The sequence below is a fragment of the Salvelinus fontinalis genome, chromosome 2 (genome assembly GCF_029448725.1).
Source record: "Salvelinus fontinalis isolate EN_2023a chromosome 2, ASM2944872v1, whole genome shotgun sequence".
In the NCBI taxonomy this organism is placed as follows: Eukaryota; Metazoa; Chordata; class Actinopteri; order Salmoniformes; family Salmonidae; genus Salvelinus; species Salvelinus fontinalis.
This window is the reverse complement of record NC_074666.1, coordinates 84,128,385-84,152,591: the sequence shown is the minus strand read 5'-3', so window position 1 is coordinate 84,152,591 and position 24,207 is coordinate 84,128,385. Positions and strand designations below refer to the sequence as shown.

Sequence of the window (24,207 nt, the reverse complement as noted above, 5' to 3'; positions counted from 1 at the left end):
ACCTTAAGAACACCTGCTCTTTCCATGACATAGACTGACCAGGTGAATCCAGGTGAAAGCTATGATCCCTTATTGATGTCACTTATTAAACCCACTTCAATCAGTGTAGATGAAGGGGAGGAGACAGGTTAAAGAAGGATTTTTAAGCCTTGAGACATTAATTGTGTATGTGTGCCATCCATGAATGAGCAAGACAAAATATTTAAGTGCCTTTGAACGGGGTATGATAGTAGGTGCCAGGCACACCGGTTTGAGTGTGTCAAGAACTTCAACACTGCTGGGTTTTTCACGCTCAACAGTTTCCTGTGTGTATCAAGAATGGTCCACCACCCAAAGGACATCCAGCCAACTTGACACAACTGTGGGAGGCATTGGAGTCAACATGGGCCAGCATCCCTGTGGAACGCTTTCGACACCTTGTGAAGTCCATGCCCTGACAAATTGAGTCTGTTCTGAGGGCAAAAGGGAGTGCAGCTTAATATTAGAATGGTGTTCCTAATGTTTTGTACACTCAGTGTAGATCAGGCATGGTCTACTAGATAAATCCAACATTATAAACTAGATTAGCAGACTAATGTTTCTCCTCTGATCTCCTCAGCACATGAACAGCAGGAGACACAAGGACCGTCTGGCAGGAAAGCCCCCCAAACCCAAGTTCAGTCCCCACAACAAGAGCCAGCCTACCTCCAGCTTATCGGTGAGAAGCGACACACACACACACACACACACACACACACACACACACACACACACACACACACACATTACATTAATGTTCATGTAGACACACACGGGCAGTCGCACGCCCGGTTTAATTCAAGTTTAAGACCCATACATTTGGAAAATCCTCTAAGAAAATAATGGCCAATAATGTTCAATCTCTGAATAAAATGTATATTTATCTCCTGAATTGACTGAACTTTAATGGAATTGTTCCCAACCCCGACACACACCTCATTGCTACTCCCTAGGGGGTTGTCTCTCCAGTGAAGCAGCATGCCTGCCTGTATGCCTGTGCTGTCAGAGAGTTTAAGGACACTGCTTTGTGGTAGTGAATGGGTCCCCTGTACCTGAGACATTCAAGGCTGAAGTACCCCCAGCACTACCCCCAGCACTACCCCTACTGACAAAGCCTGCAGCCTGAATCAGCACTCTGTATTGATCACATTTGTGTTCCTGTCATGTGCGCACCTCCCCTCGAAACTCTCCTTGTCCCCATCTCCTCCGCTCCACCCCACCTCCACATCCCTATTTCTCCCTCCTCTGCATCTCCATCTCCTCCACCTCCCCCTCTTCCCATCCTCTCCCTCCCCCCTGCAGACTGTGAGATGGGCTGGGTATGCAGGCGGGGCCGTGTCTGCCATGAAGAAAATGTTCAGCCAGTACAACTTCACCTCTCTCTCTACTCAGGTGAGTGGCAGGTCCCAGGGCAGGCAGGGACAGGGGAGAAGTGGGCTGTCAGGGATACAGCTGGCTTAACCACTGGAACTGGCTAGGTGCAAGGGGATTGAACAGCACCAGAAACGAATGCTCTAATGTAAACTTTGTAAAGGGTTTGAAGTTTAAGCTTGTCTGTGTGTCTGTGGTTCAGTCTTTTGTCTTGACTGTTTGAGAGTGTTCATAAGGCAAGTCCACTAGAGGGACGGGTAGTTGTGGTGAGGGAACGGATATTAGTATGGAGAAATGTACGAGCATGTTTAGCCAAGGTAACAATGTGTGCTAAAAGAGCAATGTTCCCTGGGAAACGTGTTTGCTGAGCAAATGTGTGCTCTACTTTGAGTAAATGTGTGCGCTTCAAGAAATGACATGCACTCTCCGTCTCTGCGCTCCTCTGTCCTTTGCTCTCTCCCCTTCTCCTTCAGACCAAACTGGCCTTCCAGAAGCACCTGACCAAGAGCCTGACCACTGGCTTCCTGCCCAGCCCCCTCACCCAGCCCACCTTGTGCACCATGGCAACCAATCCTCTGGCTCTGCGCCACCCGGCGGGCACCACCTTCTTTCAGACGCCCTTCCTGAGCCCCACCCTGTTCCGGCACGCCCCGGGGCCCCTGAGGGCCACGCACCCCTCCATCATCTTCTCCCCTTATTAATGACACAGTACAGCCCCCAGTCCGTCTGTCCCCCTCTACCAACCCCCTTGCCCTGCCTCCATTACTGTGACCCACATGACGAGGGCCACGCCACGCACAAACTATGCAGACCACAGGAACCGGGATGGAGAGAACAGAGAGAACGAGGATAACAACTGCTCCTGTCATGGAGGACACACCCCCAAGGCCAAGGCCCCCCTCCTCTCCACCACGCCAAATCGGTCTGCTCCTTCTCCTGTGGTTGGTGACCTGGGGAACAGGACACACCTCCAGCGACAGACTGGTGCAGCCAGGAGGCCTCTCTCTTACACAGCCATTTCATGGGTCGATTTGGTTTGGATTCTTAATATTATTGTGTAATTTATTAGAGAACAAAAATAGATGTATCTTTTTAGTGTGGTTGCCACAAATAAGGTCCCTTTACGTCATGCTACTCCTCAGAACATTGTTTCTATTATTGGTTGGTTTGCTTTTTGTTGTTATGGGTCGATATAGGGGATGCTAGCAGGTGAGTCCAATGCTCTCTGAGCTTGTGACTTTCTTCAGCCATATGTGGAGCTGCAGATCTGCAGTCCTACGGACCCAAGTCTATGAGTGGGATCTGTCAGAATTAAATGAACTCATATTTTTCCACCAACACCCTTCCACCAAGCCCCTATCTCCCAAACCATTACTGGGCTCTTGTCATTGGAACCCAGAGCTCTCAATTGATGTGTAGAATAGATGATTAAGCCCTTTCTCTCTCTCCATCTCTCTTTCTTTTTCTCTTTCTTTCTCTGTCTCTCTCCCTCTCTCTTTCTTTTTCTCTTTCTCTCTCTATGAGTCACAGCCCAACATGGCCTTTCATAATTCATGTTTTACCCTGCATCCCCAGAATTAAGCACTCATTAAGGTCCTGAAAAGGTCAGCTTGTCAACTTGATTTTGTCTCAAGTTGCAGATCTGCCTCATTAAATATCTTTGCTCTGTAGCAGTGCTGGTGCATTGGTTCTGACTGTCTCTATTTCTTCTGTTGCGGAACAGGCAGCACAAAATCATTTTTAAAAGCCTAGCTGTCTTATATTATAATCTGCCATGGTTCCCTGTATCCCAGTGATTTTATAGTGCTTGATCCCCCAATTGTACTCCCTGAGCCATAGTCCTTAATTTTCTCTTGAGCTATCTCAGCAGAAGCTGATGGGTAGCAGTGAATGACAATTTCCCCTTGCTCAAAAAACCACTAAGGGGTGGAAATGACTTGATGGGTTTACAATCCTCAATTAAAGGTTTCCACTGTGCAGAGAGATGTGTGTGTGATGGGGGGTGTGAGAACACATTTCCCAGATCACTGATTGGATCATCAGGAATGGAGGGAAAGAAACAAAGCACAGTGCCATGGCAACCACATTAAAAGCACCTTAAAACAGATTTACTTATGAAAGCAATGAAAATATGTTCTAGTTTTTTGTTGTTATTCCTGGTGTGATTTTTCATAAACCCATGCCAGTTTGATTTAGCATTTTTTTCAATCACACAAACAATCAACTTATAACGATTCAATTTTACTGTTGTTATTATCCATGAGACAGGTCTGAATCTAAATTTCAGATCTAGTTACATTTTTAAAGCAATACGTTCAATCAATGTGTCTATGTTTAGAACGGTTATACAGTAGGAGAATATAGGATGTGGGGAGATGGCTTTATCTGATTCTGAACAATGTGTATCTGTACCTCTACAGAGATGCTCTACAACCTACCGCACTGTATTTGAAAGGCCAATTCCAAGTGGCCAGTGTTAAGAGTCATTTGAACTGATGGGTTGTTGTGATGCCTTTTTCCTTGATGGTCAATCTCATTCTCATGATGCTTCAGCCCTCTCTCTGTGTTGACATTGCTGGGCTTTCACCTCACAGAGGAGCAAGACACAGCTATTATATAGATTACACAGAACAGCCAGTGTTATTGATGTCGCAAGTGCAGTAGAACACATAATCCTATTCCCATACCCCTCTCTCCTAAACAAGTAGACCCACCTTGAAACAAACACTCAATTGCCCCCACCAGACCAGACCCAATACTTGGGTCTCCTGATTTATCCCAACACTAACTCTCTTTGCTGGTTTATTACCAAACCCAACACTTACACCCAACCTGTCTACTTTAGCAACAGCAAAACGGGGGAAATCCTATGCAGTTTTGTTGTTCCCTTCAGTTCAGTCAGTGCAATAGTATTTCCATGTGTGTGACGCAGCAGCTCCACCTGCAGTGAAGACCATGTTATTGCCCTTCTAGATCAAACCCAGCACTGTCTCTCCTCCATCTTTTTAAATCTCTTTGATTCTGTACATGTTTCTGAGGCCTTTGTCTATGGGAATATTAAACCAAGCCATCAGGTCTCTTTGCCATACCAATGTGATTCTCTCCAGTCACAGTAAGTTACTCAGTGAACCAGCCAGCCTATTGATCTCCAGTGTTCTATCTGTCTGTCTGTCTAACATTACATGGGAACTCTATGGTATTCAGACATTTTAAGGACATTTTTATTAAATAAATACATCTAAATACAAGGCAAATTATCTATGTAGAAAATATAGAGTAAATATAGACATTTTATCAAAGTTGCTATTGTTGTCTTTATCTTAATGAAACGCTATCTTATCTGAGGGTAGACTGTTGATGTAGGCTACAGCAGGCACACGCTGTACATGGAAAGGAGAAATACTTTGCTTGTTTTTTTCTGTTTGTTTTTATTTACATGGTTTTACTGTACTTGTTTTTTAACCTACAAAAGAGACAAATGTTGAATCGAAAAATGGTCGAGTGATTTTTCTTCTTGTTCAACGTTGAACTGAATTATGGAATTGAATTATTAGCGCCACAACACAATAGATGTGGAACAAAAAAAATGCCTTTCAGATGTAATTATCCAGTATATCCCAAGAGTGTCAACCACTGGTCAGTTTTTGGCCTTCTCTGGGCTTACAGTTTCAGCTACATGAATACCATACAATCATCCACACAATCAGAGCCTCTCAAACGTCATCACCGTAGAGACGGGTCATACACTGTACTTGTGGAATAATAGCCATACAGAACAGGATTGGAGACGTTTGGATGTAAGATGCCCAGCCACGGAATATGACGATCATATAGGAGGACATTGTGGTGTGTCCGTGTATCTCTTTTTCACTCCTCCATCCCTGTGCACAGCCAAGGGAACCATGGACAGTAGACCAGCCCAGATACAGAGCCCAGTCCTGGGTATAATAAGGGATGTGTCCCATTATTATAGAAAGAGACACCATGGATAAAACAAAGCACTATGATCACATTCTCTTCAATTGCAGTGTGGTGAAATGTCAATTATCTATCAATCTACCAGTGACCCATTTCTTTCAGTAAAGGTACATGTGCTGTATGTAATGGCAGGCTATGAAACGACAAGGCAGCAATGTTGACTGAGGCTACTGCCTGTGAGGTGGGAGGAGCTGGCGTTTCTCAGAACTGAGTTTCCTGGTATAGGATCTGCATATCACTGATGTCAAAGCACAGCTCTCATTTCCCTCTATTTTAGAAGTTAGTCTTCACAGCAGGCATTCAACACTGCATGGGATAAACACATGAAGGCAAATGGAGAAAGGTGTCAGTCCCCATCGGAGTCCTGCCTCATTAGCCCTGTTTATACCTGGTTCCAACCTGCTGCCTTTGTCCTGATCTTGTTCACATTCTGATTGTGCCCACATTTTTTGAGAATTGTAGACAATTAAAAGATGCATTGTGATCTGATTGTGATCAGATCTTATAAGTGTAAACAGACAAGATCAGGATGTAGGGCGCATGTTAACAGCAGGTATAAACAGGGCTATTGTCACAGAAAGGAGTGGCATGCTGAGGAACAACAGTCTGGATGATAATCTGGATTATCTGCACAGTATTCACACCCAGATGGTTTCAGTGGGCAGAGCATCATAACGTCATACTCTGGAGCGGCTCCAGATAATGGAGAGAGATTAGGTTCTGAACAATATCATGGAACGGTACTGGATTCTGGACCACCACCACAGCTCAGCTCAGCGCTGTTCTTCACAGCTCTTCTCTGTCCTTTGTGTACCTAGCAGGTCCTGTGTCATGTGCTCTTGTTGTCTGAACTGAAGCCAGAGTCAGTCTCTTGCCATAATAATGCCAATCACCAAATCCGCATCTGTCTGGAGACTCTTCTGGACTGTAATGAACTGTAACAAGCATACCATAATGATGTGAATTTTGTTCAATCAGCTTTTAATTTGTTGGCTTCCCATCCATGTCCTTGTTTATTGGAAGGGGAGCCTGTTCTCATAATGTAGTTGGACAGCATTGTTGTTCTCACTACCACTGTAGGTCCTTATGCCAGCTCTCCCCATGTGAAAACGTTAGGTAAGCACAAACACACCTCTCCCATTGCCAAAACAAGGGAAGGTCAAGTCAAGTGATCATACCCATGTCTGAAGCCAGTGTTAACAGAAGAAACGTGGAACCTTGCCAGACCTCCCCCCAAACCCCTACAATGATATATTGATCTCTACCTGAATGCTTTGGAGTGACACCCGTTTCTTTTGCTGTGGTGGTCAGTCTGTCCTTGTGTCCTCCCTCTCTGTATCAACCCAATAGGGACACAGAGTCAGTTCAGTGTGTATGTCAAGTTATACAGTACATGTCAATATTTATTTTTTACCTTTATTTAAACTAGGCAAGTCAGTTAAGAACAAATTCTTATTTTCAATAACAGCCTAGGAACAGTGGGTTAACTGCCTTGTTCAGGGGCAGAACGACAGATTTTTACCTTGTCAGCTCGGGGATTCAATCTTGCAACCTTTCGGTTACAAGTCCAACGCTCTAACCACTAGGCTACCCGCTGCCCCAATATCTGTGGCTGCTTGGCTGCGTTTAGACAGGCAGCCCAAATCTGATATTATTTTTCACTAATTGGTCTTTTGACCAATTAGATCAGCTCTGAAAAAGCTCTGATGTAAAAATCTGATGTGATTGACCAAAAGACCAATTAGTGGGAGAAAAACAAACAGAATTGGGCTGCCTGTGTAAATGCAGCCCTCGTGTTCCATTTAAAGCCAGTGGTACATTACAAAACATGTACTACGATGTAGAATATATTCTATGAGGTGGACATGGCCAGTATTTATTGTAACACCTTTGTCACTGTGTTCACAGTACATTTGATTACAATGATCTTCATGATGTGCAATAGGAATTATAAGGTGGAATATAGAGTAAGATATTTTGATAAGCTATTGAGTCTTTGCTTTAAATGTTTGTTTTTTCCATCTGTATAGATCATGCCAGGTTGGATATGAATGACAGAGAAATAAATGGGAGAGAGAGAGATAGACAGAGGGAGAAGTTGGATAGGGAAATAAATAGATTCGATCTTTCACTTCCTCAGCATCACTTTGTATTTTATTGACCTTTAAGTGTCCGGCTATTGACTGGAACCAGACGACTTGTTAACATGTCCCGCTTTCTAATGTCAAAGGTGTTAGATCCTCCACACGCACACCCACAGCACGGCGCTTGGCAGCATGATCAAATCATATTTAAAACATTGTTCAAAATGACATGTTGTGTGTTTACATTCATTAGGTATTGTCCTACAGCAGATTATGCAAACTCGCCCTCTGTGTATTCAGGTGGAATGAGCTGCACCAACTGCTTTGGGGCCCGGTTAATGTTGATCTGTCACAGAGCATCAAAATCATTATATCATAAGAAACATTTGACCTTTCTCTTGCCACCAAATCATGGCCATAAATGCATACCTCTCTTGTAAAGAGGAAGAAATCATGTCTTCTGTGACAGTTTTATCTTTGCAGCGGGCCACAGTAGCCTAAGCTTTCTGGAGGGATTTCATGTCAAAAAGATCTGGCCTTATAACAGGGAACCTGTTTGGACATACTGACCTTGACTCTGGGTTGTATTGGTCCAGAGGCTGGGGTCAACCAGTTAGAATGGCCACATGGGGCACATCATCATGCCAAATCACGAGTCCATTGTTCAACCTGTGTGCTGGCCTCTCTCTATCCAAACCCTTAAATCACACACTACCTCTTGAAGACATAGTGCTGGGAGGGAAATGCTGCGATTAGAAGGTCACTATAGCAACTGCCAGGGTTGAGATAAATAAACTCCATTGTAAAAAGAAAGGGGGAGAAATCCCATTGGTCCTGCATGTCCCTGGGGGAGCCTAGCTAGATGCTCAGCTGCAGCACTGAAGATGAATCTTTTTTGTTTGTTGCTATGACAGTAAAACAGTATTGGAGTAGAGATAAAAAAAGACATTGCCTTGGTATTTTTTGTCTTAGTGTCATCCTTGGGGAAATGGTTTTGGCGGTAGTCTAGTTGAAGAGGTGCGTTCATAAATCACAACGGGGACAAGTCACAAATCTACTGCTCCTCTCGCTCCCGCCGCAGTATTCACAGTGTGTATTTCAAGCCGTGTGGTAAATGTCACATTTTAACAGGAGATCAATATAGAGAGTGAGATGTTTTATTGTTCATTGCCCTCTGTTAAACGTAGATAAGAAAATGTATGAGAGTGTGGCGGGTTATATAGGGTCTGAGGCTGTTTTGTGTTAAAGTTATTGTACCTCATGTACTGTGTAAGAAGACAATAAATGTGGGTTGTAATACCATGCTAGTTTATAATGATCCATACATGTGACTCAGTAAATGCACAATTTCTTAGTAAGGAACATCATCAGCACACTGGCTCGTCATTAAAAACAACCTGTTTGAAATGAGAAACAACATTCTGCTTGTGCTCTGAAGGTGAGTATGGTATCAATTCAGAAACATTTCACTTGAGGTTTTCTCATTAGCTTACATTAACCTTTCCAGTCAGCTGGTCCATGTGGAACTGTTGGCAGCTTCATTTACTCTACATAAACATGTCTGCCCTTGTCTCAGTGTATGTAGGGCACAATTATCATCACCACGGGGACCTATCTCTACTACAACACTGTTTCAACATAAAATGGCCACTTAAAATCGTAATTTTTTTTGTGCTTGAAATATTTCGATGTATAGTTCCAACGGTATAGAATAGATGTTTCAGCAATCTATTCCACAGAACCAATGTCATTCATTACTGGGGAGAGGACTCATACCTAACCTGACTGTTGTCAAAGTCAGGTTAAATATAGACTACAAAGAATCTCACCTGAAGTATCTTACATCAAAAGCAGAGATGAAGCCTTTATAATGGATTTGTACAGATGTACTCACAGCAATTACCACTAAAGAACAAAAGGCCAATTGCACACAAGTTCTAACCGATATTTGACTTCCACTTTTAACCCAACCCCTCCAAAAGACACACATACGGGTTTGTTGGAGAGCTGTGGGGGGCTGCCACACTCAGCAACCAGGGAGCTGTTGTTGTGGGGGGTTAAGGGCTTTGCTTATAGGCACAACTGAATGAATCTAGGATTTGATACCAGAAACCCTCTGGTAGCCAGCTCATTTCCTGCCCGATTTTTCCCTGTCAGTCCCAGAATTTGAACCGGCAACCCTTCAGTCCTCTCTAACCACTAGGCTACCTGCCCGCCCCCCAGGGAGCTGCTACACAGCAGTGAGAGAAAAGAAGATGAATCGTTGGTCATTAAAGCTGCTTTAAAATGTTGCCCTTTGAAAATGCATGAGTTATTCTGTGACACTACTCTGACTCCTCTCTCCTTCGCCACATTTCTGACATGGAGGCAGAGTTTGGAGGGATTTGAGCAAAGTTTAGATATCTCTGTAGATCTTTATCCTAGCTCACAGGAATGATCTGTGGCGATGGCACCGCAATCAGCAATGTAGGAATATTTGAATAAAAGACATTAAAATGTTTGTATTATGTTTAATTACTTCATAAATCATGCAAATCAAAGATATACACAACAGCCTCAATTTAGATGCAGAGGGAATCTTTTAATTTGTTTACACAACATGCAAACGATTATCCAGTCTCCAGAACATTTTAAAAGATAAATACTGTGCTGTATATTGCATCAGAGTATAAATGCCCCAATATTTATCATGAAAATGTGCACTTCAATAATACAGACATAAAGACGGAGATGAACGATGTCAAAACATAACACAAATATAAAGATCTGTGAATAGTCACTAAGCAAAAAACGACATCCAAACTAGGCCAAGGCATCTTTCTTGTTCAGTGACACACACATTAAATGTTGCGCAATAACTATGGACCCTGACATGGCATTAAATGGCTTCAGTCAGTTAAATAATTTGAAAATGAAATACATTTGCATTTCGTCTGACCAACATAGCTCAGTAACAAAGATCAATGATACCCCATGGTTTTCAAGGACAGTAAGGAGTTTCTGATAAGGTTAGATAATTCAGCATGCTTAGGCTGTGGTCAAGAGCTCTTCATGGCCTGTCCAGCAGGCAGGAAGCTCTTCAAACTCTTCAAACCTGTTCACCAAGAGACATCACATAAGACTGCTAGTCTGGCAGCCACAATTCAAATCTTTAGACAATAATGTCATTTTAAAACTCAAAGCGATCTCAAAAGGCTCTTTCTGACATAGCTAAAATAGAGGAATGTTTTTTTAATTCTTCAAAATATGGATTTGTTTCATGTACTCTAACTTAAAATAAAATTCAGATCATCCATGCTAAAATAGTCGCCATATTTCATCTGAGTAGATGGCATGCCAGTAGTGTAACAAATCTCCTGATTAACTGCCAGTAATATAATCCCTTATGTATCCTCCATGATACAAACAACCCTCTTGATTATCCATGTGTTACTTTTGATGTCAACATTTACTTGTCGTCAAAGATCAGTCTAAATGGTCAAATATGAGTCTAAATATCAGTCAAAATCTCCATGAAATCATTGGTTTCTGATTCAGTCGGTGTACATTCGTGCAGACATAAAATTGTCTGTATTTGTGATAAGCTAACAATCAGTCTATTGCGTTTCCCCTCCTACTCTTTCCCATTCTTCATCAATCCTCACTCCCTCCCCCCTTCCATCCCCCCTAATCCCTCAGCTATCGACAGAGCCACTCCCCTTGTTCTTATTGCGGCTGAGTGGGAAGGATGATTTGCTCTGGGGCTGGGTCATCTTGCTTGCCAGGTGAACAAAAGGCTCGATGAGGGTCCTCCGGTCTGCCACAGACACCTCCCACAGACGCACCTTTTCTGTCTTGGCCCAGTGCTGGGCCACTTCCGAGTCCACTCTCCTCTGCTCCTGCATGTCCAGCTTGTTGCCCAGCACCACTATGTTCACCTGTGGACAGATCATCTCATCCATTTGGCACAGCCTCACATCACCTGGATATCAGCAAGTGGAGTGTGGTGTGTAGATAACAACTTTAGGACAAGACACACCATAACGAATGTCGCCACGCGTAGTACATAACCTGCTGGCTGTTGACGTGCGGTGGTGATTCAACACGTAGAACCATCAGGAAATTAACAAACAATAAAGGTGGCCGACGGTCTGCAGTCAGAGGCGATAGGACGGCCGTTCATCAGCAGGGTCTGTTTTGTCCTGAAGTCTGCGCTGTTATTTAACTAGCCTACACAACACTGTGCTTTACAACTACCATTGAAATCGATGAAAGTCCTTACCTCTTTCTTATCACGGTAGCGGTCAATGTCTTTCTTGAGGGCCTCCATGCGTTTGAAGGACTCCGTACTGTCGATGCTGTAGACCAGGACAAAACCGTCCGCAAAGGAGAAGTAGTGGCGTGGGAACTCCAGACCATCACGAAGACCCCGGGTGTCGTAGAAGCGCACTTGCTCTCGAGTGCCCCGGTCCGTTTCTATGGAGCCAATATAGATATCCTCCAGGGTCTCCATGGGCTCTGAGCCTAGGGGGGGGGGGGGGAATGAGGGGAGCACTTTGGGATATCAATGGGACCAGAGGATCTGTGTAGTTAAAACATCAACATTGTCCTTGATCTAGCTAGGTCTTACGAATGAATTGCTTACCTGCAATGTGATTGGCATACAGCAGTTGCTCCAGGACAGCAGTCTTGCCAACGGCAGCCAGACCACACACCACCACTTTACAACTCTTGCCCATGATGATGATGATCAGTCTCTTGGCAACTCAATTGAATAACAAGTCAGATGACAGATATATCTCTGCAGCTAGCAAAACACACACACACTTTTTTCTGACAGGTCATAGAGGTAGGACGTTTTCCCTCACGTAGCAGAACATGATATTATTATGACCCGTAGCTATCTAGCTAACCTTTGCTAGCTAGCTACATGCTAACGTGTAGCATGCATTTAGTTAGCTAACTATTCTATTTAGGTGATATTGTCCGTTGTTATGTTCGTACAGATAACAACTCTATTCAACATTTAATTTCCTTGCAATCTTTTTACCTTTAAAATGTAAATACAGAGCTCCCATAAATTCCAGACACCACTACCCCAAAATACTTCCTGTTTACAATGCTTACGTAACGTCTTCCTCACTACTTTTAGTAACTGAGACCTCTAGCGTACGATGGCGGTAAGACTTGTTTGAGCCACAGCCGCAGAGGATGGAAGACATTAACATTTTCTATTTTAATAGAGCGAGCTAGTTCAATGTTACTCTATTTTTACTGACAAAATAGCCTGTCCGATCATGCATTGTTTTACCCTGGCTGGGGGTCTGTTTCTGCTTTCTTGCAAATGCCAACTCCTGGTGGGACAAAAACTATTGGGAGAAAAACCCTTTTACTTTACGGCCGATCTGCCAATTTCTGTCTGTAGCTTCCGAAGTGTTTGGGCTACACACTGTTATGAGAAAGGTGAGTCTCACACGAACTCATACGTTTTGATTTAGGACGTAAGCCTCACAACACTCGCCTGAAGGTAGCCGGGTACCAGTTAAAACAATTAATGTCAGTATATATGGAAGTAGTTTAGTGCCTAAAAAAAGGGGTTAAATATGTGTGTAATAAAATAAAAAGTTGCCTGATCTTTCTTAAGGGTAGACAAATCAAAACAAACCTCATTTTGGCCTATGTTTTTCCATGTATAAATCTGTTATCCAATGTGTTTCTATGGGCTAATAGCAGTAAGGCCAAATTCAAGGTGTTATCAAAAAACATTTGTATATATATTTTTGATACCTAAATTGGTCCTAAAATTCGAAATCAAATATCTAAATGATCCTTGGTATGACCATCTTCAAACAATTAAATATGTTAGCTTAGTAGATGCTGGTGGACTGCCAGGTTTCAGTTAAAAATACAGGACTAACTTTCAATGATCGTCTTGTCTAGTTGTCAATCAACCCCCCCCCCCTCCTCCTCAGTCCCAGCAAAATGGCGACGGTTGATGACTGCGATGTGACCATGGATCCTGAAATGGAAATACTCAGCGACGAGGAATTGGAGAGGTACGTTGCGGAAAATGTACAACAATTGTTACACATTCGATTTGAGTGTTCTCGTGCCATTGTCATGTTATTATAATCTTGGTCTGGCTAGTGTTGGTTTGCCTTTGCTTTGTGTCACACGGGAATTAGGCCTTGCTAACCGGTTAACGTTAGCCATTTCTCTTTTTGAAATGTCCATACCAACAAATAAAGTTGACTTTATCTGTTAATGTTACCTAACCAACAAAGTTAGTCACAGTTTGTGACAAAGTTTGCACCGTCGTGTGTTGTTATGGCTAGCTAACATTAGCTTGCTATTGTACTAGCTAGTTGGCTAACTAACGTTAGCTAAGTAGCCTTTAGCAATGACGGTCGCAAAGCCTATGGTTAATGTTTTTGTTCTATATTTTTACCGAATGTGTTTCGCTAATTAGTTACTTAGCTAACTAACATAGCTGTTGGTATTGCTATGTACCCACGCACGACCCAGAAAAGTCCCCAAAATATTGTCCCACTCTGCCCACTGATTGTCCTCGCTGAGTGACGTTCTTCCAGAACATTCTCAGGTCTTGATGACCTGAACGAGATGGCTATAAATTAGGCTTTGCATGAGGTAACATACTATTGTCTGACATGGTCTTCTTGATATGCCTGAATGGTGATCCATTTATTTTACTGTGATGTTATCCGAGGTTGTCAACTAGGCCTAGCCAGATCCATACATTAATGACGCTGGGCCTAGGTAATATATTCCCACCACTAGTAATTCTGTCTCAACTTTCCTCTTGGCAGCAGTGGGGGCCACACGTTCAACAACCAACCAATGTCTTGTGATATAGGGGTAACCGTCCTGTTTCCTCAAGAACATTACAAGGGCAAGGCATTTTCTTTGAAAATTGCCTTTATTTTCAGTTTCGCTTCATTGTCAGCTTTCTTGCTCTGATTGTGATCTGAACTGAAGCGTGGTGAGGATGTTGAGGCGGCAGGATAGCATAGTGGGTAGTGTTGGGCCAGTAACCTAAAGTTCGCTGGTTCGAATCCCTGAGCTGACAAGGTAAAAATCCGTCACTCTTGTAAATAAGAATTTGTTCTTAACTGCCTAGTTAAATAAAGATTCAAAGGAAATGGCAGTTGCCCTCTCCTTGGCTTGTCTTGCCATGTGCTCCCTGGTGATCTGCCTCTGTATTTCCCACTGAGCTCAGATAGCTGCTCTGTTTGTGAGCTGTGGCCACTACCTCTATTTCCATTGGCTGAGACCCCTCACTGCCTGCTGGTATGGCTCTTTCTATGTTTAGATGATTTTGCGCAGCTCCATACCCCCTCCCACCCGCACACCAAGGTTAACTCTTCCAGCATACATGTTTGGAAACAGTAGAATAGTAGTGTTCAGGAAGCAATCTGATAGTCTATCATAGACCTAGATTAGTCCTGGTCTACAACCAGAGTGAATTATGATTTAAAGAAGACCTTTCCTCCTAGTATTGTCCCTTGTCTGTTGTGTTTTGCTTGTCAGCAGTTGCGTATAATATGCAGTATCATGTAATATCCTACCTCCTTGCAGTCTGCGATATGGGCTAGGATGAAGTCATTGATTACTCGCCAATGCACCTCGAGGTTTTCCTCTAAGTCCCTTTTCACATTTACTTTGTCTATTTTGTCTCTGGATGATACAGTATGACCTGATAGGGAAGTGAATTTGACCTTTTTTGACCGAGTACTTACATTATATTTTTGAGTACACTAATCCTAACTGCTAAATTTTATAATTTATTATTCAGTCACTAAAATAAAAAGTGGCATTTATGATTTATTTATTGAATCTGTAATACCAACTGGTTATATTATATCATGGAACCCAATCTTCAAAAAGGTAGTAACCTCAGCTGTGTGGCACTTGCATGTAGAAGCCTATCGCTGTGCAATGGCATAGCATTGTTTTGTTTAATTTAGAAGACAAGACGCTATTATTTCCCGAGACCTTATCACAGTCAAGACACCTATTTTATAGTAAAAAAACAAACATGATGTAATATAAAAATGGAACAGAATAATGCAAAGTGATTTTCATCTTGTGTCTGGACCTGTTATTCTCAGTGACAATTTGAAACGGGGAAAAAATTATTAATGGTTACAAACCAAAATATGTGTACTTTTAGTTTATTATGGCTGTTCCTTGGAATTTTCTAAATGGATGAACAATTCTACATTGAACACTGCATGTGGATTAATTATGGCCAGGGCATCATTTATGAGTAGGCCTAGGCGTAATGATTCTGCCAAAAATAAATATGCGCTTTGTCTTAATCAAACTGTTTTGGCATATTTTCAGTGTGGAACCTGTCTATCGACTTCTAATTGCAAAGCAGGGTGATCACTAACGTTAGTTACCACAGCCACAAAGTTAAACCCAACCAGTTCCCACAATTTTGCTCTGGAAAATCAGATTTTAAACCCAACCCTTAACCACAGTATTTCTTTAGGGAGTCAATCAGCTTTAATATTGCATATAGATTGATAGTTACAATGTAATTGTCTGCATCATTTCCAATGCCCCATATATTTTTGTAAGTATATCTTATCTTTTTCAAATATATTTTACTTTATTATATTCTCCTAACCCTACCACCCCTTCCCTAATTGGAGTATACTAATGGATAACAACACACCGACAGTTTCGTTGAATTTTGGTACACCAGAATTACATTAATTTCCAATGAAAAGCTGCGTTTGCCTTGCAGCGTTGCAGTGCATTCGGTGTGGTGCATACGTTGGAATTATCTAACGTATGCGTCAAACTGTATGTGTAGACTGCTTGACAGAAATGGGAACCGAAGGTGAATGTTGAACTTTTGTTGCATACATATCCAGATGACGCTGCGTACTATTTTGCACAATGATGCTGTCGATGTGTTTGAAGCGTTAGGCTTCTACTTCCAGCTTACACATACTATATACATTTTACGGACATGTTGTATTTTACAATAGTTATCTTTTGTTTGTTTTTAATCACATCCTTCAGCTACCCTCAACCATTCCATCTGTCTCTGAAGACCATAAAAAAATGTTTTTCTCTATTTGCCAAATATTTTTCAGCTGTGTTTCCCAGAGGTTCTGAACCTTTCTATTTTGTTCTACAGAATGTAATTTAAATGTCAAAAATTTGCTAAAAGTATTATTGATCGGTTGACGGACTTTTAAATTCACCTAGTAGTGCTATTTGCAGAGTTAGCTCCGGGTAAATGTTGCAGTTCTTCAGCCATTCCTGTGACCAAAAACAATCTACATGTGGACAGTACCAAAACAAATGATCGAATGACTCTCTCTTCAAAGCGAAATCTGCACAGCTGGGATGGTTGTAACCCCTATAATGTGTGTGTGTGTATTGGTTGCAATACATTTTTATCATTTTAATTAAACATTTCTAAGTTTAGAATCCAATGTCGTTTTGTGTATCAGTTCATTCGCCATGTGCCATGGAATCGGTAGATAAATTATTTTCACTCTTGCAATCTTGGGCCAAAAGACAAGTACCTTACTTTTCCCCCTTCTACTTGCCTCTTCCGTTTTTGCGGGAAGGCTGCAATTAGTTGGTTGTAATTTTGGGCTTAGTAGACATTTCAATATTTTTGCTAGCTGCATGTGACAACACTCCTATTTATGATATAATTTACAAATCATACATTGTTTTTATTTTTATCTATTAGTATATTTGAGTTTAAACCATATTTGTCCTGTCTTTTCTGGTAGATTAAACAGAAATTTCTAACAACTTTGTAAGGATTGTTTTAAAAATGGCAATATTTTGGAGTTCATTTCATTTTCAAATAACCAAAAGTGAGAATAAATGGGAAAAGGCCACACTGTTCACAGTGTGCCTAACCTTAAATTAAGACCAAATAGCTCAATTTTATTTATGAATTTTTACAATATAGCCAATTTTGGCTGTGGTAACTTGTGGTGACAACCACAAAGTAGCCTAAGTGGGAAGTTATGCAATTATTCCAAAACACGTGTGTAGAGGGAGCGGTCCGAATGCAGTTGAGTGAGACACGGAGGGGAAAGGAAATTTAGGGCGCGGAACTTTGATTCTTGTTTGTTTTGGGGGGGGGTTTTGTCCCACAAATGCACATGTTCAAATGGAACACTAGAGTCAAAGCAAATTATTGTTGTCTTCAAGATGAAATTAACCAAATAGTTTTACAATATTTGAAAAAAATGTGATCGCTGGTTAAAGATGGAGTTTTGATGTCAGTTTGAGTACTCGATTAGTCATCCTGTCATTATGCAGTTTTACTCAGAACTCTCTCTTGGATAATAACAAATAGCCTCATTCTCAAGCTCTTTCTGTCTTATTTCTCTGTGTGTCATCCAGGGAAGCAGAGAGCTTCAAGGAGCAAGGTAATGCCTACTACATCAAGAAGGATTACTCTGAAGCATTCAACTACTACACCAAGGCCATAGGTAAGAATTCCATCAGTGATATCAACTGCAAAGAATATCCTCTTTTTATAGAGAGGGGGAACATCTTTGTTTTCTGTGGGGGAGAGGCTCATCTATTCTTCTTAACGATGATTTTATTTATTTTTCCATTGTGTTCTCGACAGACATGTGTCCTAAGAATGCCAGTTACTATGGAAACCGGGCAGCCACGCTGATGATGCTGAGCCGGCACAGAGAGGCGCTGGAGGACTCCCAGCAGGCAGTGCGGCTCGACGACACTTTCATGAAGGTAGGGTCCGCCACCAGGCGTAGCAGGCCTTGAATACCCAGCTAGCTCCTAGGCAGACAAGTTAGACTTTCCGGTTTGTCTCATCTCATACATTTGGCAGTTGAATGAGTACAACGGTAAGGTAATGGAAAAATCTGAGTCATGGTTTGTGGGTGGGTCTCCTCCCTGCCTGTGTCAGTGTTCCTGCCTGTTAACTGTGAGTCAACTTTCCCACAGGGTCATCTACGGGAGGGGAAGTGCCACTTGTCCCTGGGCAACGCTATGGCAGCCAGCCGCTGTTTCCACAGGGTTCTAGAACTGGAGCCTGACAACAGCCAGGCACAGCAGGAGGTGGGTCAGACAGACAGTCTGTCTGGCAGACTAGGTCCTAACAGCAATGCATTGTAAAGAGCTAATTGTTCTACAGTAGTTGAAATCCTTTAACTGTGACAAATATTCCATGAGTTTTGCTTAGATTGAGGAAAACATCATGCTGTGTAGTGGCTTCCTTACATAAAAGCATAAGTTTGACTTCTTGTTCAAGTTTGGATCTATTTTCAGGTAAAGAATGCAGATTCTGTCCTGGAGTATGAAAAGATGGCTGAAATAGGATTTGAAAAGCATGACTTCAGGATGGTAGGCTCTTGGCTGCATGTTGTCTTTTATCAAGCAAATTGTTATCCTTATTTGGGGGAATGGGCAGATTGGTGCTAGATTTGATAGGACCGTGTTTCTCTCTCTCTGGACTGTGCAGGTTGTGTTCTGCATGGACCGTGCCTTGGAGTCGGCCTCGGCCTGCCATCGGTTCAAGGTGCTGAAAGCAGAGTGTCTGGCCATGCTGGGGCGTTACCCAGAGGCCCAGTCGGTAGCCAGGTAAACAAGACATTGTTGGAACCTGGAAAACCATTAAATAAAGGCAATTTCCCTAGCTGATGCACACCATTGGAAATGTGTGTTGTCATGTAAGACTTGTTTCTTTGTCGTCCTCTCAGTGATATCCTGCGGATGGACGCTACTAATGGCGATGCCCTGTACGTCCGCGGTCTCTGTCTGTACTATGAGGACTGTATTGACAAGGCTGTCCAGTTCTTTGTCCAGGCCCTGCGCATGGCCCCTGACCATGAGAAGGCTCGCCTGGCCTGCAGAGTGAGTCCTCCATCCACCTGCCACCAGGACTCTAGCCCTGCAATTATGCTCAACTAACCTGCCTAATAATTATGCTAATGTGGACAAATTGCCTCCATCCTTACCTTTTGTAAGAGGTAGCCACAGAACACTTTGGCCAATTCTGTCTCCACTACTGGCTTGCTGACACATTGAGTTTGCAGAGGTTGCTAAGTGCTCTCTCTCTTCCACCCAGAATGCCAAAGCACTCAAAGCCAAGAAGGAGGATGGGAACAAGGCCTTCAAGGATGGGAACTATGATGCGGCCTACGAGCTGTACTCTGAGGCCCTGACTATAGACCCCAACAACATCAAAACCAATGCTAAGCTCTTCTGTAACAGGGGCACTGTAGGATCTAAGGTGAGGCTCAAACACACAGCACCAGGAGGAGAACCCCTCTCATCTGCCATACCATGTTGTCTTGTTTTATGCAGCCATGGTGTTATTGCCATTTTGGTCCCCAGTTCACTTCGGCCTATTATTATTATTTTAGTCTTCATTGAAAGGCTCTCCGTTCGCTTGCAAAGGAGGTATTCCTGTTTTATATTACACCGTGGTTGTTTTGCCTTTTCAGCCAGGCAGCTGATGTTTGATACATTTAGGTCCCTATAAAATGTGTGCATTTTTTGTTGTTTCCTGATTCCGTGTAGTGTTTTCCCAAATTCAGTTTTGTTTTTCCAGGGTTTGTTTTTTTTCTTCAGGTTTTCGCTCTCTAAATCACACTTTTGATATAGCATCCAAATGTTTTTTATTATTGTCCACAACCATGCTTAAACCACATCAGGAGACCACATTTGAGGTCTGAAAAATCTAAGAAATTTAGATTTTTGGGTATACTTACTCTTTAATTCAACTGTGCACAAGCTAGGGACCTTTTTTGGTCACAATGTTTCTGTAGCGCTCATGTGATTGCAAAGTTTGTAAAACAAATGGCCGCTGGATTGATAATCCATGATATCGTTCTGCCAGGTAGGCAGGCATAGGCTACTTTGTGTGTTTTAATATTTTAATTGTATGTTTTAGGGAAAGCCTTTCCATATACCAGAAGATGGTTGTCATGACATTAGCATCATCACTAATGGCTACACAAAGTGGTAGACATGCACACACACAGGGGCATTCCTGAGCCGTTGCCTCTTCAGAAAGTTAAAGGAAAATATGAATCACTGATGCATGTCTTGTAGTAATATTGGACAAATAAATGCATTTTCTAATAAGTTCAATACATTTAGTTGATTTCCTACAAAGTAAAATACATTTGAGTGTTGTTGAATTCTGTTTTAATGTCTGAATTCTGTGATTCCATACGAATTCTTTGCAAAACAGATTTTAAAGGGCCTTATACCTGTATAACTCTGCTCAAAATGTTTCCTGGCAGCATGTGTAGCTTGTTAGATTGTAAATCCTCCAGGAAGTCACTCATATGGACCAATGTAGCGCTACAGTACTGGCTGTGATGGTGGCCTTCTGCATGGGCACACTCATGCTCTCGCTTATACGTGCGCACACACTCACAGATGCGTGCCACAAACTCTCACACACCTCTCATACAGTGAGGCCCCTCTGACTGTGTGTATTTTTAGCAGTGCTCTGCACTTTGCTTCATTTTCTCTATCGAGAACTAGGCCAGCATCTTTTTTCTTTTCTGTCGCAAGCTTCTTTGCACATTCCCCAGTCCCCTTACTCTCTTTTTATTTCCCCCCCTTTTTTTTCTCTCCCAAAGCTGAAAAAAATAGACCAGGCCATTGAAGACTGCACAAAGGCAGTTAAGCTGGATGAGACCTACATCAAGGCCTATTTACGGAGAGCACAGTGGTACGTCAATCTACCTTAGTTTCCTAGCAAAATGTCCGTAGTGCTTATTATTAGAGCGCCTGCAAGAATATGGATTTTCATTGGATATGCTTATGATCCCTCAAGCTTGTCTCTATCTCTGTGTGTTCAGTTACATGGACAAGGAGGATTACGATGAGGCTGTGAGGGATTATGAGAAGGTCTACCAGACAGAGAAAACAAAAGGTATGTCTGTGTCTCATTGGTGTGACTCAACCACCCCTCTCTCCATCCCATCCACCACGCTACCTCTCTGTCTGGGTCCTGTTGCTTCACACTCCTGTTTTCCCCCCACACCCTGTTGTGACGCAATGTCTCAGGTGTCGGTCTCTAAGGAGTGGAATTACTGTATAGCTCCTCCTGCTGTTACGGTGCTCTAACTGCTCTTGGTTATTAATAACCATCTTTGTCGTCTCACTCTTAACTCCTTTCCTTAGAACACAAGCACCTCCTGAAGAATGCACAGTTGGAGCTGAAGAAGAGCAAGCGAAAAGATTACTACAAGGTGCTAGGAGTGGACAAGAACGCCACAGAGGACGAGATCAAGAAGGCTTACCGTAAACGGGCCCTCATGCACCATCCAGGTAGCTAAGAGAGCCCATTTCTCAGTTCAACTATCCAGTCTGCTTTTTTTATATTAGTGAAATGTGTCAGGAGACGTCTTTCAATGCAAAGGGGAAATAAAACATTGAACTTAGTACCTTCTCATTTCCCCTGACTGACGGCCCTGGTTTGTCTCTCTCTCTCTCTCAGACCGTCACAGCTCGGCCAGTGCTGAGATTCAGAAGGAAGAGGAGAAAAAGTTTAAGGAGGTGGGCGAGGCGTTCACCGTGTTGTCTGACCCTAAGAAGAAATCCCGCTACGACAGTGGTCATGATCTGGAGGACGACACAGGCAACATGGGAGGTGAGGGCTGGAGATCAGCAGGGGGGAAGGGGCTGAAACTGCTAGAATGCTGGCTGCTCCTTTGCTCTGTTTCGTCAACAAAAACAATAACAAAGGCGCTGGGGTGAAAAGTGCGCCCTCCCCCCTTTACGTATTACAACTTTAACAGGGACTAAATTACTATTACTTGATTTAAACACCAACTGGGTTCAGCCATTTGTATTTTCAGAGCTGTAAACAGTTGTTTACCACATTCATTTTACATGGTTAGTTTTGGGAATTTGTGGTGAGATTGTACAGGCTGCTTCCCTCAGCTGTGATGTTGATCCTCATGTGTTTCTGTCCCCAGCAGATTTTGATGCCAACAACATTTTCAAGGCATTCTTTGGTGGTGGAGGTGGCCAGGGCTATAGTTTCGAAGCTAATCAATGTATGTATACAAACAGCTGTAGGAAACAACAGTACTTTAAAAAAAAAATGATTTAATTAACAAATAATAAATTCACAATTCAGCCTATTTTAGATTCTGTTGAATAATACACACTTTTGTTTTGTGTTGTAGCATCCGGACCAGGAAATTTTTTCTTCCAGTTTGGTTAATTGGAGGATCCTAGTACTTATACAGTAGCTCAATCATGGACTCTATTCAAATGGATTCACCCCCCAACTCCACCCTCATTTTAAATTTCTCTGGCTGTTCATCAGTTGGACTCTGTCATTACCTGAACGAATAATGCTGTCAAATCACATCATGCAACAAACAAATGACGCAAGGATCCATTGAAGACTAATACTATTTTGATATTTGGTTTAATTTTGTCAAACAATAAAAACATTAAAATTCAAATTTGTATAAAAAGAATGTTGGCCCAAAAAAGTATGAATCATAATGGAACTATTAAACGGGACTGTGCAGATATCTGGCCTTCTCAAGGCTCAGGCCAAGATGTGACTTCAAGATGGAGAAATCTGAGAAGAACCAGGGGACCTACAAACCTACATTTGGCCTACTGTCCAAGCAGTATTCAAAGCATGCATATATTGCACAGTATTTAATGGTGCAAAATTCCATGGGAAACTGAACAACTTGCATGTTGTGTAGGCAGCCTACTTTATACCCAACAACCAAAAGATGACTTAGCAGCTGTGGATGATTGCTTAATGAAAGTGGTCATTTTATCATGTTATATGAACAGTTAATTATTTTCCATAACAGCCTGGGGTAAATAGAGTTAAATCCATAAACTACTGCTTAAGTACAGTCAGAAGATGGCTGTGCTGGTGTACTATGCCAGGCCTGTTGCCATCTTGTGGTAAGCTTCCTCACCACAGGTTTTATGTTTGATGTTGCCATTCACCGGTTGCTACATTGTACATTTTACTGGAATGTAAAGTGTTTATTTGTGTTGATAGTTTGACTGTTTTCTTATTTAATTTTTTTAATGTATATTTATTGTAAATTGGCTGTCTCAGAGCCACTACCAGGAGATGAGGATGCTCCTCTATTATGGAAAAGACTGAAAAAGGGCACCACCGAACAACATCCTTTTGGCACAAACTCAGGAAATGAATTTGGTTGTACTTGCCATTTTATAAGATACTGTGTAGACATCTATATATTTAACTGGCTGTGTACCCTAGTATGCTGAACTTGAGCAACCACTCAGTCAACTAGTACAGTAAGTGCCATCTCACTCACAGCACACACAATGCATACAGTCTATGATTGGGGTTGTCTAGGCAAGCTGTCAAATGAGTTAACATCTTATTTTGCCCATGCTGTTTAAAAGTATACCCTATTATAATGTATAGGTTGTCTATGGGCTATGACCCTAGCAGTATTAAACTATTCAGGCCCGAGTTCCACTGTAAATTATGCAGCTAATATAAAAAAGAGCTTATCATACAATTGCTATGACATTATGGATGGTAGAGGTTTTGATCTTATTTTTAAGATCTCTTGGTGCGCTTTTAAGAGGAAGACATCCCCATCCTGGACTTGCTCTCATGAAGCCCTCAACAGTCTTGACTATGGGGTCTTTATCCAACAGCCATGTAAATAAAGTAGGCCTCTTGTTCCCCCCTTCACCCTTCAAATGTCCCTTTTGTCAATGTTTTTAAGTGCTTAAAAAAATGTATATTTGGGATGCA

The 24,207-nt window shown here is 42.2% G+C and overlaps 3 protein-coding genes across 7 annotated transcripts in view; 2 read left to right on the top strand and 1 right to left on the bottom strand.

Moving 5' to 3' along the window:
- LOC129829578 (zinc finger protein 385C-like) overlaps positions 1–8,753 on the top strand; it is a 195,741-nt gene extending 186,988 nt beyond the window's left edge. For all 3 annotated transcript variants that reach the window (XM_055891358.1, XM_055891364.1, XM_055891371.1), the window contains 3 exons: positions 599–697; positions 1,321–1,410; positions 1,863–8,753. In XM_055891358.1, the coding sequence (XP_055747333.1) occupies positions 599–697; positions 1,321–1,410; positions 1,863–2,090 (417 nt within the window). In that variant the 3' untranslated portion in view covers positions 2,091–8,753. The remainder of the gene's footprint in view (positions 1–598; positions 698–1,320; positions 1,411–1,862) is intronic.
- A 1,258-nt stretch (positions 8,754–10,011) lies between these two features.
- LOC129829622 (NF-kappa-B inhibitor-interacting Ras-like protein 2) lies at positions 10,012–12,583 on the bottom strand. 2 transcript variants are annotated; one of them, XM_055891433.1, is made up of 4 exons: positions 12,481–12,583; positions 12,076–12,237; positions 11,713–11,954; positions 10,012–11,368 (listed from the first exon to the last, which is right to left on the bottom strand). In XM_055891433.1, the coding sequence occupies exons 2-4, from the start codon at positions 12,167–12,169 to the stop codon at positions 11,126–11,128; spliced, it is 579 nt and encodes a 192-aa protein (XP_055747408.1). In that variant the 5' UTR covers positions 12,170–12,237; positions 12,481–12,583; the 3' UTR covers positions 10,012–11,125. The 2 variants fall into 2 exon arrangements, with proteins under 2 accessions (XP_055747408.1, XP_055747399.1); XM_055891424.1 differs by having other exon boundaries at positions 12,076–12,195.
- Positions 12,584–13,378: 795 nt separating this feature from the next.
- LOC129829598 (dnaJ homolog subfamily C member 7-like) lies at positions 13,379–24,144 on the top strand. 2 transcript variants are annotated; one of them, XM_055891393.1, is made up of 14 exons: positions 13,379–13,486; positions 17,838–17,926; positions 18,070–18,194; positions 18,411–18,524; positions 18,735–18,809; positions 18,928–19,046; positions 19,166–19,319; positions 19,534–19,698; positions 21,062–21,153; positions 21,284–21,357; positions 21,609–21,755; positions 21,925–22,077; positions 22,409–22,486; positions 22,619–24,144. In XM_055891393.1, the coding sequence occupies exons 1-14, from the start codon at positions 13,413–13,415 to the stop codon at positions 22,654–22,656; spliced, it is 1,497 nt and encodes a 498-aa protein (XP_055747368.1). In that variant the 5' UTR covers positions 13,379–13,412; the 3' UTR covers positions 22,657–24,144. The 2 variants fall into 2 exon arrangements, with proteins under 2 accessions (XP_055747368.1, XP_055747358.1); XM_055891383.1 differs by having other exon boundaries at positions 22,406–22,486.
- The last annotated feature ends 63 nt before the right edge of the window (positions 24,145–24,207 follow it).